General features: G+C 39.7%; 1 protein-coding gene across 1 annotated transcript in view; it reads right to left on the reverse strand.

Annotated features, from left to right (window-relative positions):
- CCDC162 (uncharacterized) overlaps positions 1-19555 on the reverse strand; it is a 150019-nt gene that overhangs the window by 111560 nt on the left and 18904 nt on the right. Inside the window, exons 7-11 of the mRNA XM_020876610.2 lie at positions 19430-19531; positions 13101-13250; positions 6062-6174; positions 5559-5694; positions 5108-5311 (exon numbers count right to left, since the gene is read on the reverse strand). Coding sequence (XP_020732269.2) covers positions 5108-5311; positions 5559-5694; positions 6062-6174; positions 13101-13250; positions 19430-19531 — 705 coding nt within the window. The remainder of the gene's footprint in view (positions 1-5107; positions 5312-5558; positions 5695-6061; positions 6175-13100; positions 13251-19429; positions 19532-19555) is intronic.

Genomic DNA, 19555 nt, shown 5'->3' on the forward strand with positions numbered 1-19555 from the left:
CATCCACTTTACTGGAAAAGACCTTTCTTTCTCACTATCCTTGTACAGCACAATTTTCTGAGCCATTAAAGAAATGGCAACTGGATTAAGTTCTAAAGCTGATGGAAAGCAATAACAGAGTCAAGACACTGACTCTAATGTTACCAGCTATTTAAATAGTCTCCCCCCGACCCACTTTCCCCATACCCAACTCATCGTTTGAGCCCTTTAGATAGACGCACATATTTTCCCCTTTCCCTCCCTGAGTTCCTGTGTCTGAAATGCAAGCTTGTGTCCATAGACGATGAACCTGAAGACCAGATGGCCAAATTACCTTATGTAGATTTATGGCTCAGTCATTATACTATTTCCTTTTTATTTTAGTTTCTTCCATGGCTATATAGAAGACCTTCCTTCTAATGTTTTTTGTGTTGTAGAAAGTTGATCCTTCAATATTATTCTTGGAGGAGTGGCAAGAAAAGGAAGGCAATAATTACCTGTTTGGCTAAGGTATAATCTGACCTTTGGGATAATTCATATGCTTTTAAGTCTGCAAATTTACTGATGCCAAGGTAACTATTTGAGTATAGTAGTTACAGGAAAATTGGTGGCCATCATTAACTCTTTTCACTATTGGTTTCTGCTATCACTTGTTAACAAAAAGTTTAGGCTTTTTGGAAATGTAGACAACACTTCTCTGACTAACTTGCCTTTTTCTAAATCATCTTTTCATTAATTTCAAATAATAAACAGTACTACTACTAATAATAATATTAATACAGTCTAAGAACTCATCAAACTTTGTTGGGTGAATGACTCAATCTTTAGGCTCAATATTTTAAATCTTTTAAAAGGAAAACAAAAAATACCTCCTAGTCTCTGCCTCACTTGCAGAGTATAATACTTAATCAAAACTATTTTTTCTGAATTTGAACAGTATGATAGACTCTGCAAAGCACTTTCATTTACATAGAATTTTTGTGACCTCACAACTATTCTGTTATGAACAGAGTCTTTCTTTTGTTCAACAAACATTTATTAGATACCTACAAGGTGAAAGATATATATGCAGCTCTCTATTTGCTTTTTGCCACCTGAACATCTGTTAAGAATGGCAAAGTTTCAACGCCCTTAACCAAGAGCCTGATCTTCCCAACAAACTTGCACTAACCACATCATAGATGATGGCAACTCCAAACTTACAGATATTCAGGACAAAACTTTGGAATCAACAATGATTTCTCTCATATTCTATATCCCAACAGCCTGGAAATCATACAGAACCTAACCATTTCTCATCTTGTGTCTTCTAAAATGTAGTGTCTCTAGTTTGATCAATGTAGTAGCTAGTCTCTGCTCAGCCCTTCAATCTATTCCCAATACAGCAGCAAAGATGTTAAAAAAAATAAAAAGTCAAATCACACCTCACAATGATCCACAAGGCCCTGTATAATGTGTTCCAATCTCTCTAACCTCATTTGCTTCACTAAGCTCCTTGCTGTTCCTACAACACTGCTGGACAGAGTTCTGCCTCGGGGCCTTCGCACTGGCTCTCCCCTCTGCCCGGCACTCTTCCCCCAGTCAGTCACATGGTCTGCTCCCTGACTGCCTTCAGGTCTTTACTCAGACTGTACCTTTTCAGTAAGGTCTTCCCTGATCACCTCCCTTCCACCTGCAATATCCTATCAACAACTCTCTATCCCCTCATCCTACTTAATTTTTCACCACAGCTTCTATCACCATCTTTACCAGTCCACAAAGCCTAGGTTATTCTGTGACAAACAACCTTAAAGCTCAGTAGTCAACACTTCAAATTAATTTCTAACTCAGGCAGAGCCCACTGCAGGACTAGTTGCTTTCTAGGTTTTTCTCTTCTAGCAGTGACCCAAGGATCTAGGACGTTTCTATTTCGTGGCTCGACATGTGCCTTCCACTGGCTGCAGCAGGGTAAGAGAGCTGGAGGGTCATGGGTCAGCCCTTACACGCTTTGGACTGAAGTGACACATGTCACTTCTGCTCACAGTCCACTGGCACCTCCCAACTGCAGGGGATGAGGATGTTTGGAGAAACTTTGGTGTCAAACCTTCAGTCATTCTACAATGTCACGTATTTGTTTAATTATCTGTCTCTTTCCATTAAATAGTCCCATAATGGCAAGAATTTGTGACAGTTTTGTTTACAGCTGTATGCCCCGTGCCTAGTATATTTATCAGTCAGAACATTTGTGGGGTATATGAATGGGAGAATGAATGAATGATGGGCTCATGGCCTGTGGGAGTAGATAAGCCAACAATCTTGGAATGAGTCATGTGCTGTAATATAGGTAGGTAAAATCAGGGGAAGAAGCACTAAGCTCTGTAGAGAGATGTAAGAAAGACTTCTCAGAGAGGTAATGTTTGAATGGACTTGAAGATCAAGCCTTTATCAAGGAGAGGCGGTGAGAGACAAAAGGGCTGTTATATACAAGACTCAGAGGCACGAACAGCTCTGTCCCTTCAGAGGAAGGGCAGGCCCTGGTCCGTAAGAACCAAGGTACAGCGACAGTTGGGGAGAAATGAGGTCTGAGAGGTTGGCAGGGGCCAGCTTGCACCCAGCCTTGTAAACTTCACCAAGGGGCTTGGACTTTATCTTGAGAAAATAGAAAAATTCATGAACAGTTCAACCAAGGGAATAAACACGATTATGTCTGGGTGAAGATCTCGAGAAATTTATAAGGCAAGGAGGAGTGCCATTTTCTTATTTAAAATTCTCTCTTCCTCACCAATCTTGGAATTAGTCCCATATCCTGAGGACAGCCTAGCCTTTCATGGTCTCCTTTCTTCGGCAGCTTCATCTCCCACTACTTGCTTACAACAGTCTCTGATACCAGCATGTCAAATCCAGGCAGATCCTGAACATGCCATGATGTGTCAGGCCTATGTACCTGAAGAAACATGCTCAAGGTCAAACAGCCAGGAGAAGCCTGCTGCCTCTCATTCTGGGGCCCTTTCTACTCTGCCACGTGCCTAAAGTAGGCATGTGGCAAAGTGCTCATGACAGGTTGTAGGGGCTTTCCTTTTTTGGTATTATCAGTGAGCAAATATGTGTTAATACTGGCCTAAGATGTTCCATGTGAGATCAAACACACTGGGCTCAGAGAAGAGGGTTTCCATCTCAGTTGCTACTTCTTTACCTCCACTGACTGGTACACCCAAAAATCTTGCTCCAGGTAGCCTCAGCCCTGGCCTGGCAAGATCAACCCAACAAATTAGCATCTGTTCCTTCCATCCTCTACATGAAAAAGAATCACATAGTTAGTCTGGACATTCTAGATTAAATGCTGACATGGCCACATGCAAGGAGTGCAGTTAAACCACTTGGTCCTGTTAAAGACCTCAAAGAAAGGCTACCTCCTTGAGTTTCTCACACTAAAGTAGTAGCTGCAGGCAGTTTCTTAAGGGTGATGTTATTCCTACCATTTGTGAGACCATAGGAAAGAAATACTGTATTACCCTTGAGAAACTTCTCCTATAATCAATGGTACAGGATAGGATTTTTCTCCCCCCTCCTCCTTCCCTTCCACCCTACCCCAACCCAGAACAAACAAACGGGGAGAGGGGCACAGTGGTAAGAAAGATCTTTTTTAAATCTATTAGCAAATAACACACCCAGATATGGTATAAGACAGGCCGGATATTAGTAACACAAAAGATGTATTTGTTTTATGGGAGTGTTTGCTTCAAAAGTGTCTTAACCCTCCTCTCCAGTTCCACTGAGGGACATACTAACTGGACTTGGCTCACCATAAATTAGGATCAAGGGAAGAAGGAAGGGTAAAAAGGGAAATCTGTGTACAGTGAGGAGTGGGGAGGGGGAAATTGATAGGGAAGACCAAAAAGAAGAATCTCCCAGATACTGAGTAAGTTGGACTTGAAATGACTAGGCAGGAAGAATAAGAAAATGTTTTCTAATATCCAGAGCCGAATTGTTCAATACAGTAGGCTCTAATCACATGTGGCTATGGAGCACATGAAATGTGGCTTGTCTGAGTTGAGATGTACATACTAACAAGAGGTTTTGAAGATTTAGTATGAAAAAATATATAATATCTCATCAATGATTTCTTTATATTAATTATATGTTAGAAGGATGATATTTTAGATACACTAGGTTTAAATAGAGTACATTATTAAAATTAATTTCATGTTTCTTTATGTTTTTTAAAATGTGGCTTCTAGAAAATTTTAAATGACATCTGTGGTTTGTGTTATATTTCTACTGGACAGCACTACTCCAGACTGCATATGAGCAACAATTGGTAGTAAGATTTCATACCCTTAATAAGACATGACAATCATATGTCAGGGGTCATACAAGTTTAAAATATGACCTATTTAGTAGCTAAATAGATATTATTTTTCATATTTGTCAAGTTAGTATCTTTTAAGAAGATAAAAATTCATATTAAATCCTACCATCAAGAATAAACTTTCTAGAGATTAAGATGAACATACTTCAAGAGTGTCTACAATATTTCAAAAAAATGTATTTTTCAACTTTACTCCCAAAGAAAGGGATTTTTATATGAGATTTAATATGAATTTTTTTAGATTACATAAAAGTATATCCAAGAGATATTAAAAGCACCAAGGGACTAAGCAGGTTTTGGGAGGGATAGAAGAATTCAATGTTTGAATCTTTCAAGTTTTTTTTCCTACATTTGTTTTTTAATCTATTTTTTTAAAATTGGGGCTTAGAAAACAGAAAAGAGGCGCAAAAAAAAAAGTACTTCTTGCAATGTCAAGGAGGGTCTTATAAGAATTTTTCTGTAAGAACATGTGGTTCTCTGAAAGGGCTCCTCTTGGTCTGTTTACTATAAAGCAGATAAACCAGCAACTGAAATGCCTGCCTTCCTTCCTATTGTGGTTTCCAGGGCATCGTGTTCTCTGCCTGTGTCCTGCTCTCAAGTGGACACTGTATTTATTGTGGTTAAAAAGCCATTTCCCTTTTCAATGCAATTTTTCAAAAAAGTTATTTCCTAGAAACTCCCACCTGTTACTTCATCATTTTAACTGATTCCAAGTGCTAAGAAGAAGTGGCGTGGGAGACAAGATGATAATGGGAAAAAAAACTGTAGCACAATCCTCACCCTGTGCTCGGCAGGTGTCCCGTGGGCATAGTGGTGAGTGCCTAGGCCTTGCGAGGTGCCCATGCCTCCTTTTGCTTTATTTACCCAGGAACTGTCTTCTGAGGTAGGCACCAGGCTCCCTGAAACCAAGGTAAGGCCTGAAGTGTTGATCGTCAACGTTCGCTCAACGGATCTAAAATAGTTCAGAATTCCTAAGCAGATGCGCTGAAACAAAGAAAGAACAGGATCATGACCCTGCCTTTGCTGGCCCATCCTACAGAGTGAAACTTACTGGGTCCCAGAAGTTGGCAGGTCAACCCTACTGCTGGAAAAGGAACACACCACCCTCCAAAAGGCCTGATTTCATGGAAGAATCAGAACAAAGTGTAAAAATGCATGTTACTGGAGCAGCAGGAAAGCCCCCCTTACAGACAACCAAACAATTCAGATGCATGCAAGACCATTCACATACCTGCAGCTCCCGGATCCTCAGGTGACGCAGATACAGAAAGGACAAGTAGGTCCCCCTCAGCAGGACAGGATCCCTGTCACTGGGCCCAGTCCTGTCATCCAAGCCCAACAGCTGTAGGGCCACAGCATAACTGTACCTTTAGCAGGCAGGAAAAACAGAATAAATGCCTTTCACCTCAAAGTGGTTCAGAAAATTCACATACAGCATACTGAAGTCATTTTATTTAATTTCACAATAGCTACTCTTTTAAAATCCACTGGAAGGAAAATAAGGGCTCTATATACACAAATTTAAAAGAAATTTCTCTTAGCAATCACTCTCATTAAAAAAAAAATTCAGTCCTAGGGTGAAACGTTAGTTATCTGGTCAGCTGTAACACTACTTTTATTTCAGCCTTAAATATTTTTTAGTTAACTTGTAACTGACATATTAATCAATCATTCAGTTTTCTCCACAGTGTTTAATCCATTTTCTCAAGTCACCATTAAGTGATTTCATTTTACCTTGTCTCTTTCTTCTGCTCCACAGGCTTATTAGCACACTGGCTAAGATTTATTGGTGCTGGGTCATTTTCATCTCTTTGCACCGAAAGGTCATCTTCCTTAGTGTTTTCAGTCTAGGAAAAAAAGTAGCATTAGTTGAATTACATAAACATTTGCAATCTTATTAACAAAATCTAAGTTGGGTTATCACAAAAGTAAATCTCTTGATCCAAGGCATATTTACATGAACAAGTAGGAGAGCATTATGATCCATTTCAACCTGACATATGAAAATCTGGGTTTCTAAAATAAGTTAGAGGTCATATTTTTACTATGACTCATTTTATGAAAAGATGACCCAAGCATTTGTAGATGTTTGGAACCCTGAACCTCTCTAATCTAGTCTTGTCCCAGGCTGACAGAGATCAGTGGATTAAACTCTTCTACTTTTAACCTATATGACTTAATCATTTAAAGTCTTGATCCTTTTTTCACATTTGTAAAATAGCATAAAATTAGAAAATAAGTTGCTGGTACCTCATAGGTGCTTGGTTTTCTCCTGGCCAGGGATGGCATTAGTCAGTCAGCCCTATAGGACTGATCATAGAACCTGTGGTTTACACTTATTTCCACAGTCACCTTTCCTAATTTCGAGAAGGGGGAGGTCATGAACCCAGGGCCCTAAGGAAAACTGTGAAGAAGGTAATATTGATGTGTGGTCCCACTCCTGCCTTCTGGGCAGGCCCTCTCTGCCTGTCCCTGGGCATATACCCCACTCTCATAATATGTGCTCTTTTATAGTGGGACTGATCCTCATGAAAAAACTGAGTGTCAATGGCTTGCTTGGGTTACTTGTCTTCTAACAGTGGTTCTCAGAATTCCAACAAGTCCTTATGGTAGAAACCGGGTTGCTCCCCAGTGTCCATCTTCTTTTCCCATAGTACCTAAACATTTATTTTGGCACATGGCCACCCAGATAAAGATGACATTTCCAAGCTCCAAGGGGTAAGCTAGGAGACATAGCATTTCTCTGATAGGTTTGTGACTCTTTCAGCTGCTTCTAAAATTACCCAGAATTACACAGGAAGGAATAGAAAGTGATGTTGAGTTACAGTGAATGACTTTGAAGGAATGACTGAACAAGTTACAAAAATACTGTTGGACTGGCAGGCTGCTGGGAAAAAAGGAAAGGGGCACAGCGGGCTAGGGTGAGTAAAGACAGAGAGCCCAGCATCCTCCAGGAGCAATGAGCTAACCATAGCCCACAGAGACAAACTGCTCAGGAAATACTGAAAGTCCACAAGTGTATTTCCCTAAGAGAACTGGAGTAAGCAGAGGGCTGATGAGAAACCAGAATGTCACCACCAACTATGTTCTTTCTCTCTTCCTGGGTAGGTACCTTTGACATTTATTCTACCTTGTGTCTGGATCTTTTGCCAGAATGGCTGAGTTCATGTATTTTGACAGTTCTGATATTTCCACTGATTGCAAATCTCATTTTCTCCTGGAAAACTGGCAGGGACAGTGGAGTGGGAGGTGGAGTGGAGGGAATAAATAGGGGGAAAGTAAGCCTATTAAGTATTTCCCACCTGCCCAAATGTCTCTACAGTTTACTTGTGTATACCCACAGAATAAAAAGACTAGAAGGATGATATAGATCAAATGCTAGAAACACTGTTATATTTGGGTGATAAAATAATGGGTGATCCATACATTCTTCCTTGAACTTTTCTATATTTTCCAATTTTTCTGTGATAAATACATGTCACTATTATCACAAGAAAATGTTTCTTTTTAAAATGTTCTATTGAACTTAATGAGGGAAGCCAGGAAAAAGGTGTTTCATGTTTCCATGAACTTCCTGTACAAGTTCAGGGAACATACAACGCCACTTTTGTGAGCGCACACCACATACTCACGGTAACATATCGCTGGAGATGGAGGGGAATAAGAACATAGATAGGCGAAAATGGCTGTCCTCTTCTTCCCTCTTTGGTGTGGCCAGTGAGAAGAAGCAAAGGATACAGTGTTTTCTGCCACTTTACCATAAAGTTAAAAAACAGTGACCAATTTAAACCATATCTTTAGAAATATGATGATCAATAGCAGTATTTAATGTCCATACAAAGCCATTTTAATAAACAGGTGTTTAGGGGGAGAATGGCATTGGACACATGACTTAATTACAGGCCTGGGAGGATCCATGCAGGGCTAGCTGATTCTTCTTCTGATCAGGACTGCAGTTAAATTATTTTAAGTTTTCTTCAAAAGAATATCCAAAAATGCAGTCCATTTGGATCAGAATTATCTCTTTCTAGTTATATACTTTTATCAATTAACAATGACATGAAATTTTGATATTGTTTCTTTAACTCCCAAACCTAGATCTTTACGTGAATGTCAAATTAGAGTTGTGTTTATAAAGAAAAGAGTGGCCAGTCTTCCATGCTAATATTAAATAAAAGGCCAATTTACACTGTAATAGAAACATGACAAACATTATCAATATTTAGACAAGTATATTCAGTGTCAAAATGGATGTGGGAAAACAGGTTTTCTTATAACTTGCTAATTAGGAAAAATGGTATTACCACTTTGGCAGGATTTATGAAAAATTCCAAATGTGCATATTCTGTAACTTAGAAAATCAGCTTCTAAATAGCTATGCAAAAGAGACACATCTCTGCACAGGAGGCATAAACAAGAAAGTTCAGTAACCATGGTTTCTATTAATAATAGGGGGGGAAATTGCAGCAAGCATCCATAGAAGGGTGGCTGTGAGATCTATAGTATGTAAGAAAATATAATGCAGCCATTAAAAAGAACAGCAGAGACAGGCCCCTAAGACATACTGTTTGGTGGAAAAAGTACATTGCAGAAAAATATCCATAGGGTATGACAGATGGTTCATATAGAAAACTAAAATATAAACTTATACTGTGTATATATACATATATGTTTTCTTCAATAGGGACATATGTATGGATGAAAATGCATTGAAAAGGCCTGAAGCAATATCAGTATAAACCTGAGGTAGTGAAACCGGGGGCACCAGTACTAAAGTCCCCATTAGTTCATTTAGTTTTTACTTTTGTAGTTTAAAGTTGATTTTTCAGAAACTCCTTACAGAGAAAAATGGTAACTTTACAATGAAGAAACCTGGCAAACATTACTAGCTTAACCATGTGGTCAAAATGAACATCCCGGTGATGTCTTGATGGCGTTTGTCCCTGATACGAGGTGATGAGAAGGGCACTTCACCTCTGGGATGTTCTTACCTAAAACCTGTAATCCCAGTGTAACCACTAAAAATACATCTGACAAACTCAAATGAGGAAACATTCTACAGGTTGCCTGGCCAGTACTGCTAAAGACTGTCAAGGTCATAATAAACAAAGGCAGACTAAGAAACAGGCACAGACCAAGGAGACTGGGGAGATGTGACAATCTAATGCATTGTGGTGCCCAGAGAACTCTTAGTACTTGGAAACTCTTAGTACTGTCTTTGCAACCTTTGTATAAATCTAAAACTACTCAAAAATTAAAAAAAAACCCACAACATTAAAAAATTCTCTAAAGAGAGGTTACTGGCCAACAGTATCCACTAAGAATTTTTCAAAAACTGTTCTGAAGTGCTGTACAGTTAGTGCCTGTATTCTCTCAGAACTGTCAAAATGAACAGTACTGTGAGGTTTGCTTTCCTCCATGCAGAAGGGCCTTAAGAAAGTTATTTTCCATAGGATATTAGTGTTCAGAATCAGGATGCTGCTCAGCATATACACACTAAAATTCATACTTGACTGCTATGAGCTTGCAAAATAGTAACAGAACTTTAAAATTCATACCCACATTCCCAGTTGCCACCTTTTACTTAATCCTAATTTCATCTCACTAGTATTCAACATTCAGAATGGCAACAACACTACCACTGATGCTCTGATACTATATAAAGTGCTTAACCAAAGCAGAAATACTGGAGGAGGTCACAAAGTAACACCCAGAGGAAAACATGAAGGAAGGTGGCTGCTGCCTATTGGTTGTTGCCTCAGGATTTACTTTTTAAACCCTGTCCTGTTTTCTGTTCCCTACTTGGATACCTCTTTTCCAGCTTGTGTGCATGGCTGATTCCTTGTTCATCAAATTTCAGCTCAGATGCCCCCTTTTTTGAAAGATCTTGGCTGATCTCCCTACCAGAGGGTGCTCCTCTCTACCTCACTGCCCTCTACTTCTTGGTTTTCTGCATGGCACCCACACATTAGAGATGCAGATTTACTTCTTTGTTCACTTGTTAATTGCATGTTTCATTCCCTAAGCCAGCACAATTCCTGGCACTAAAGCAGTACCCATGCAATTATTACTGAACAAATGAACAGGCAACTGAAAAACTTGTATTACACTAATGTAGGGTAATTTGTGTGTGTGTGTGTGTGTGTGTGTGTGTGTGTGTGTGTGTTATGTTTCCCCCCATGTTCCACTTCTAGACTCTACAGATATTCTAAGTCTCTTTGGGTCTATTTACCATAAATCAGCTTAAAAATACAGCACTCACATTTCTCTTCCTTTGGTCAATTTCAAGAATAATTTTACAAGTCAGTAACTAGCCAGAAAAGACATTTTCATTTGAAAAGACCCTGATGCTGGGAAAGATTGAGGGCAGGAGGAGAAGGGGATGACAGAGGATGAGATGGTTGGATGGCATCACTGACTCAATGGATATGAGTTTGGGTAAACTCCAGGAGTTGGTGATGGACAGGGAGGCCTGGCATACTGCGGTTCATGGGGTTGCAAAGAGTTGGACACAACTGAGTGACTGAACTGAACTGAACTGAACTAGCCAGAAAGTGGTATTCTTTCTCTTCTTTCCACCCTCCTTTCATCCTATTGGCTCCCAGGAGTTTAGTTTCCCCTGCTCTCATAGCCAAGGAGGAAAACAGTTTCATGGTGATGGCCCTCAGATGTTAATACCAGAACTTCCTGGGTAATTTAATCAGCATCTTTGACTATCAGGATCCTAGGAACAGAGGTCCTGTTCAGAGATACCTGAGCTGACTCTGCCTTCATTCCACTCCCTTCTTCCATACTCTTTGTCTCCTTCCCCACAAGTCTGGTTCAAGAAGCAGAAGAGCCAGAGGATTTTAAAATGTCCCCTTGTTAGTAGAAGGTCTTCTTGAATGCTGAAATATACCTCAGTGTGAAATGGCAATGGAATATGAACCGTGTGGCAAATTTCTCAACTCTGGCAGGATATTAGCTGAGGAGGGGCTATCACTGGTAGCTGCACACCCTGTCGGGCAATTCAGGCCATGGAGAGCCATGATATTGTAGGCTGCATCTCTTCCTTGTCTGTGTGGCCAACTCATTATTCATTAGATTCTCTAGAGTTTCTAGATTGAAAAGGTATAGAAGGTGCGTGTGTGGACATGGGCATGCTTCCAGCCCGTGTTTGCTTACAGTCAACCTGCAACTCATTAGATGCATTTCAGGTTTCAGTTTTCCCCCATGCCCACCCCCAGAAGCTGGACCATGATAGTGCTTCTTTCTCTAGCATTTTACTGAACTTCTCTATACCTGTGACTTTATGTGTAATTTTTAGTCACTCTATAATTATCTTTAGGGGTGAAAGTAATAATTATGCAGAATGTACTCACTATAAATTTATGCCCTCTTACTTCGACTGGGCTCTGTGAACTACACTGTCATCTTTCTATTTTTTTCTCACTGGTGGTTCTGTGGCATCCCCATAGTGACACACCTCCTCACATGTCACTCACACCTTCTACCTTACTAATGCAGACCTCTTCCTCCTCTCTCTGAGCGAGCCAGGGCCATTCACAAGCTCCTGTATCTTATCTTTATGCACCTGAAAATTCTATGTACCACCTTCACCTCAAGGGAAGTGACGCCATTCTCCCTTTCTCAAAATTACTCCTCCTCCTGGTTTCTTCATCTCATTCCCTCTTCCTTCCTCATCTGTTTCTCAAATTTACTCTTTCATGTCTTTCATCTCTTCTCCACTGCTCCTTCCACTCAGACCATAAGCACACTGGTATTGCTATCTTAAATAGCAAATGAAACAAAACTCTTCTTTTAGAGCAACAAACAAATAGCTGATTACAGCTTCAAAAAATCTTATAGCTCTGGGGCACCTTGCTGGTGGTCCAGTGGTTAAGAATCTGCCTTGTGGTGCAGGGGACATGGGTTTGATCCCTGGTTGCTGAACTGAGATCCCACATGCCTCAGGGTAACTGAGCCCCAGTGCCATAGCTACAGAGCCTGTGCTCTCTGGAGCCTGAATGCTGCAACTAAGATCCAACATAGCCAAATAAATAAATAAGTAAATTTTAAAAGAGCTTATAGTTACATTGCAAAAATAAGTATCCACTAGCTTCATATAGAAACTTTTCTTCATTGGTAAACTCCATGCCTATCCTATATAGTAGCTACCTATCTGACTTCCCTGCCTCCAATCTTTCCCTCTTTCAATCCACCTGATACCCAGCTGCCACATTAATCCTCCTATATATAGGATTAAGCACAAATTCCTTAGTCTGGAATTCTGGGCATTCACAAGGTACCTCTCCTCCCTGCTAAAAAAAACTTCTCTTCACTCTATTTTCATATGAATCTTCCACTCAACCCAGCTGAGCTTGAACACTCCATATACAGTATCTCCTCTGCATTGTTGTTCAAGTTTCTCTTCTAGAATAGGTTGCCTACTTCCCTCTCCACCACCACTTTCCTAAGCCTCATGCTTCCTTCAGAAAGAGAAAGTGAAGTCGCTCAGTTATGTCCGACTCTTTGTGACCCCATGGACTGTAGCCTACCAGGTTCCTCCATCCATAGGATTTTCCGGGCAAGAATACTGGGGTGGGTTGCCATTTCCTTCTCCAGGAGATCTTCCCAACCCAGGGACTGAACCTGGATCTCCTGCATTGGAGGCAGACGCTTTACCATCTGAGCCACCAGGAAAGTCCCTAGTGGCTCAAAGTAAATTTCTAAGGTCTATAAACAGGTGGTGAGTTGAACAGAAAGGCATATTGGTTATTTCTTCCTATTGTACCTGGTAGAGGTTGATGTTGCTATAAATAGTCTCCCAGATTTGGTCATAGTTGCCCTGGGAAGTCACACATGTTGGATGAGACGAAGCCAGCAAGACCATCTTCGTAGCATGATCCTGGAGCACTTGCATCACTCGCTCAGGGTTGGAAATCTCGAGTAGAACACAGAGGAGAAGAGATGGTTGGAAGAAGGGTTAGTCCCTTCTCAGCAAGAATTTGGTCACATACACATTAATAATAAGAAGTCCCAGGTGGGACTTTATTCATTTAAAAAAATATAAGTAAACTCAAACATCGTAGTTCGCTTAGGCATGTTCCTCCAAAGAACACTGAGTATGCAAATATGCATAAGCAACTAATTAAAAAGTTCTGTGACAACCCCTGAAACACAGTAGCAAGTAGCACCCCCACACATGTTGTGGCACCAGTGAAACGATAAACTCTAATCAGTTCTGGGTTTGTCTACTCTTAGGAAGTTGCCAGGAGATGGAGGGTGAGGCAGCTGGGTAGTGTGTGAAAAACACAGGCTCTATAAGGACAGAGCCCTGGGCTCATATTCCTGTTGAAATCCTGGCTTTTCATGTAGAGCAGGATAAGAACACTAATGAGGTCTCTCCCAGAATTGCTGCAATGTTTGGCATGTAGTAGATGCTGAATAAATGTTCCTCTAGAGGTAAAAACTCAGACAGTCCCAGAGCCGAACTTCTACTTCAGTGATACACATTACTGTATTTCAATTATTTTAATACCACAAGGAACCTTCAAAGATTATTTAGTCCTATCTCTATCAAAATTCCAATGGTGTTTTTTTTTTTTTTGCTAAAGGAGAAAAATTCACCCCAAAATGCATATGGGATCTCATATTCAGTCATGTCTGACTCTTTGCAACCCAATGGACTGAAGCTCGCCAGGTTCCTCTGTCCATGGGATTGTCCTGTTAAGAATACTGGAGTGGGTTGCCATTTCCTCCTCCAGGGGATCCTCCCAACACGGACTGAACCTGCATCTCCTGCGGCTCCTGCACTGGCAGGTGGATTCTTTACCACTGAGCCACCTCAGTTCAGTTCAGTTCAGTCGCTCAGTTGTGTCCAACTCTTTGCGACCCCATGAATCGCAGCATGCCAAGCCTCCCTGTCCATCACCAACTCGAAGAGTTACTCAAACTCATGTCCATCAAGTTGGTGATGCCATCCAGCCATCTCATCCTGTCATCCCCTTCTTCTCCTCCCCCCAATCCTTCCCAGCATCAGGGTCTTTGCCAGTGAGTCAACTCTTCCCATGAGGTGGCCAAAGTATTGGAGTTTCAGCTTCAGCATCAGTCTTTCCAATGAACACCTAGGACTGATCTCCTTCAGGATGGACTGGTTGGATCTCCTTGCAGTCCAAGGGACTCTCAAGAGTCTTCTCCAACACCACACTTCAAAAGCATCAATTTTTTGGCGCTCAGCTTTCTTCACAGTCCAACTCTCACATCCATACATGACCACTGGAAAAACCATAGCCTTGACCAGACAGACCTTTGTTGGCAAAGCAATGTTTCTGCTTTTTAATATGCTGTCTAGGTTGGTCATAACTTTCCTTCCAAGGAGTAAGCGTCTTTTAATCTCATGGCTGCAATCACCGTCTGCAGTGATTTTGGAGCTCCAAAAAATAAAGTCTGACACTGTTTCCACTGTTTCCCCATCTATTTCCTATGAAGTGGTGGGACCAGATGCCATGATCTTAGTTTTCTGAATGTTGAGCTTTAAGCCAACTTTTTCACTCTCCTCTTCTGAGCCACCTGGGAAGCCCCAAATAGCCAAAATAACTTTGAAAAATAAAAACAAAGTTGGAAGACTCAAAATTCCTGATTTCAAAACATATTACAAAGCTACCTTAATCAAAATGGCATGGTACTGGTGTACATTGGACATACAGACCAATGGAATAAAATGGCAAGCTTAGAAATAAACTTTTGAGTGCCTAATCAAATGATCTGAGTAAAGGTGCCAACCCCACACAAAAGAGAAGGAACAAGGGACATATGTATAACTAGGACTGATCCATGTTGATGTATGGCAGAAGCCAACACAGTATTGTAATTATCCTTCAACTAAAAATAAATAAGTTAAGAACAAAAAGAGAAGGGACAGTCTCTTCAACAAACGGTGCTGGGGAAAAAATGGATATTCACATATAATATAATGAAGTTGGATCCTTATACCATATATAAAAGTTAACTCAAAATGGATTAAAAATCTAAACATAAGACCTCAAACTATAAAAGTCTTAATAGAAAATGGGGAAATTTTCATGATACTGAACTTGGCAACAAATTCTTGGATATGATACAAAATGAACAGGCCAAAAAAAAAAAAGTAAAAATAGACAAATGTGATTCAGCCAAACTTAAACAATTCTGTGTATCAAAGGAAAAAATTAAGACTGAAAAGACAACTTAAATAACAAGAGAATAATTTGCAAATAATGTATCTGATAAGGTGGTAATGTCCAGAATATGTAAGGAAAACTCCTACAACTCAACCATAAAAAAAAATCAAATAACTCAATAAAAAATAGGCAAAGACCTTTAAGGAAAAAGAAAGAACTTCAAAGGAATTTCTCCAAATATGATATACAAATGGCCAAAAAGCATATGAAAAAGTGCTCAAAATTACTAATCATTAGAGAAATTAAAAAAGGAAAAAAAACACATTGAAACATCACTTCTTATCTACTAAGAAAACTAATATTTAAAAAGGAAAGAAAATAACAAGTGTTAATGAGGATATGGAGAAACTGAACACTTTTGCACTATTGGTGAGGTTGTAAAATGCTGCAACTACTATGGAAAATACTATGGTGCTTCCTCAAAAAGAGTTAAAAGTAGAATTATGTTATGGTTCAGAAATTCTACTTCTGGGTATATATACAAAAGAACTGAAAGCAGGATCTCAAAGAGTTATTTTCATATCCATGTTAAGAGTAGTCTTATTCACAATAGCCATGAGGTGAAAGCAACCAAAATGTTCAACAACAAATGAACAGACAAAATGTGGTGGATACATACAAAGAAATATTCAACCTTAAAAAGGAAGGAAATTCTAATAAATTCTACAACACGAATGAACCTTGAGGATACTATGAAGGGTAAAATAAGCAGTCACAAAAAGACAAATCCTGTATAATTCCATAATATGTGCTGCCTGGAGTAGTCAAACTCACAGAAACAGAAAGCAGAATGGTGGTTGCTAGAATTTAGAGGGGGAGAGGAATGAGGAGTTATTATTTAATGGGTAAAGAGTTTCAGTCTGCCAGAGGAAAAGAGTTCTGGAGATGGATGTTGGTGATGGCTGTATAACTTTATGAACTTACTTAATACCACTGAACTGTACACTGAAAAATGGTTAAAATGGCAAATTTCAGGTTACATATAATTTTTACCACAATTTGAGAAAAGACAAGGAAAAAATAATATAAAAGGACGCCATGAAACCCTCACTTCATTTTTTCCAATGTAATTTCTTGAAAAATCATAGTACAATATCACAACCTAGATACTGGCATTGAGACAGCATCTTGTATCACGTCAAGATATGGTACAGATTCATCATAAGGATCCTTCATATTACCCATCTATAGTTATACTTCATCTCCTTCCCCACCATTCTCTTATTAATCCCTACAATCCATGAATTTGTTCTCCATTTCTATAATTCTGTCATTTTAAGAGTTTGCAGGGCTTCCCTGATAACTCAGTTAATAAAGATTAACTGCAATGCAGGAGACCCCAGTTCGATTCCTAATAGAAGCAGGAGATATTAAGAAAAGGTGGCAAGAATACACAGAAGAACTATACAAAAAAGATCTTCATGACCCAAATAACCACAATGGTGTGATCACTCACCTAGAGTCAGACATCCTATAATGAGAAGTCAAGTGGGCCTTAGGAAGCATCACTATGAACAAAGCTAGTGGAGGTGATAGAATTCCAGCTGAGCTATTTCAAATCCTAGAAGATGATACTGTAAAGTGCTGCACCCAATATGCCAGCAAATTTGGAAAACTCAATAGTGGCCACAGGACTGGAAAAGGTCAGTTTTCATTCCAATCCCTAAGACAGGCAATCCCAAAGAATGTTCAAACTACCTCACAATTGCACTCATCTCACATGCTAGGAAAGTAATGCTCAAAATTCTCCAAGCCAGGCTTCAACAGTACATGAACCATGAACTTCCAGATGTTCAAGCTGGATTTAGAAAATGTAGAGGAACCAGAGATCAAATTGCCAACATCCGTTGGATCATCAAAAAAACAAGAGAGTTCCAGAAAAACATCTACTTCTGCTTTATTGACTATACCAAAGCCTTTGACTGTGTGGATCACAATAAACTGTGGAAAATTCTTAAAGAGATGGGAATACCAGACCACCTTACCTGCCTCCTGAGAAATCCGTATGCAGGTCAAGAAGCAACGGTTAAAACTAGACATGGAACAACAGACTGGTTCCAAATTGGGAAAGGAGTATGTCAAGACTGTATATTGTCACCCTGCATATTTAACTTATATGCAGAGTACACCATGCAAAATGCCAGGGTGGATGAAGCACAAGCTGGAATCAAGATTACCAGGAGAAATATCAATAATCTCAGATACACAGATGATACCACCCTTATGGTAGAAAGCAAAAAGGAACTGAAGAGCCTCTTGATGAAAGTGAAAGAGAATAGTGAAAAAGTTGGCTTAAAACTCAACAGTCATAAAACTAAGATCATGGCATCTGGTCTGATAACTTCATGGCAAATAGATGGGGAAACAATGGAAACAGTGACAGACTTCATTTTCTTGGGCTCCAAAATCACTGAAGATGGTGACTGTAGTCATGAAATTCAAAGACGCTTGCTCCTTGGAAGAAAGGCTATGATCAACCTACACAGCATACTAAAAAGCAGAGACATTACTTTGCCAACAAAGGTTCGTCTAGTCAAAGCTATGGTTTTTCCAATAGTCACGTATGAATGTGAGAGTTCGACAATAAAGAAAGCTGAGTGCTGAAGAATTGATGCTTTTGAACTATGGCATTGGAGAAGACTCTTGAGAGTCCCTTGGATTTCAAGGAAATCCAACCAGTCCATCCTAAAGGAAATCAGTCCTGAATATTCACTGGAAGGACTGATGCTGAAGCTGAAGCTCCAATACTTTGGCCACCTGATGCAAAAAAAAAAACCCCGACTCATTGGAAAAACCCTGATATTGGGAAAGATTGAAGGCAGGAGGAGAAGGGGATGGCAGAGGATGAGACGGTTGGATGGCATCACCGACTCGATGGACATGAGTTTGAGCAAGCTTCCGGAGCTGGAGATGGATCAGGGAAGCCTGGTGTGCTGCAGTCCGTGGGGTTGCAGAGTTGGACATGACTGAGTGCCTGAACTGAACTGAACTGAAGAATGTTGTATAAATGGACTCATGGAGTCTTTAGGGGCTGAGTTTTTTTTTGGGGGGCGGGGGCTGAGTTTTTTATTCACACAATTCTCTGATGACTCATCCAGGTTTTGGGGTCTATCAACAGTTTGTTCCATTTTATAGCTGATTGCTGTTTCATGGTATGAACATACTTCAGGTTATTCACCCACTAAAGGACATCCAGGTTGTCTGCAGTTTTTGGTTATTGTGAATAAAGCTGATATAAATGTTCATGAAAAACAAGAAGGAGGGAAATCTGGTCACATGTTACAAGGTGGATGAACTTAAGGATATTCTGGTAAGTGAAACGAAGCCAGCACAAAAGGACAAATACTGTATATCCTATTTATATAAAGTATCTAAGAGTAGTCTAACTGAGAAACAGAAAGTAGAATGGTGGTTGCTTGGGGCTGGGAGGAAGAGGAAATAGGGAGTTGTTTAGTAGGCAGAGAGTTTCAGTTTTGCAAGATGAAAAAGTTCTGGAAATCTACTTCACAACACTGTGAAATATACTGAACACTGATGAATCATACACTTAAAAATGGGTAAGATGATACATTTTATGCTATGTGTGTATATTTTTTTTACCACAGTAAAAGTAAGATAGTTCAATGTTTAGTCCACTAGTTTGGTTTCACAATGAGGAAACGAAACTGAAAGAGATTATGTGACTAGAGCAATATCACACAGAGACTTAGTGTTAAAGCCAACTCTTTTGACAACTGTCACTAATGAAAGCTAACAGGATATAAAATCTGGCAACTAGATTAGACAATTTCCAAATAGAGCCTTCATAGTGAATCCATGGCTAATATTTGGCTAAAATGGAAAGAATTCAATTTTCTGAGACCAGAATTTTATCTACAAGGAAACATGGTTACTTTTTTACCTTCAGAAACTTTGCTTGGAGTTGCATTAATACATCTATTCTTCTCCGTTCTTTTAGCTTGGTCAAAAGCTTCTTTTGCCAAGGATCACATTTTGGCTTAATCTAGTGGACAAACACGTACACACA

The sequence above is a fragment of the Odocoileus virginianus genome, chromosome 19 (genome assembly GCF_023699985.2).
Source record: "Odocoileus virginianus isolate 20LAN1187 ecotype Illinois chromosome 19, Ovbor_1.2, whole genome shotgun sequence".
NCBI classification, from domain to species: Eukaryota; Metazoa; Chordata; class Mammalia; order Artiodactyla; family Cervidae; genus Odocoileus; species Odocoileus virginianus.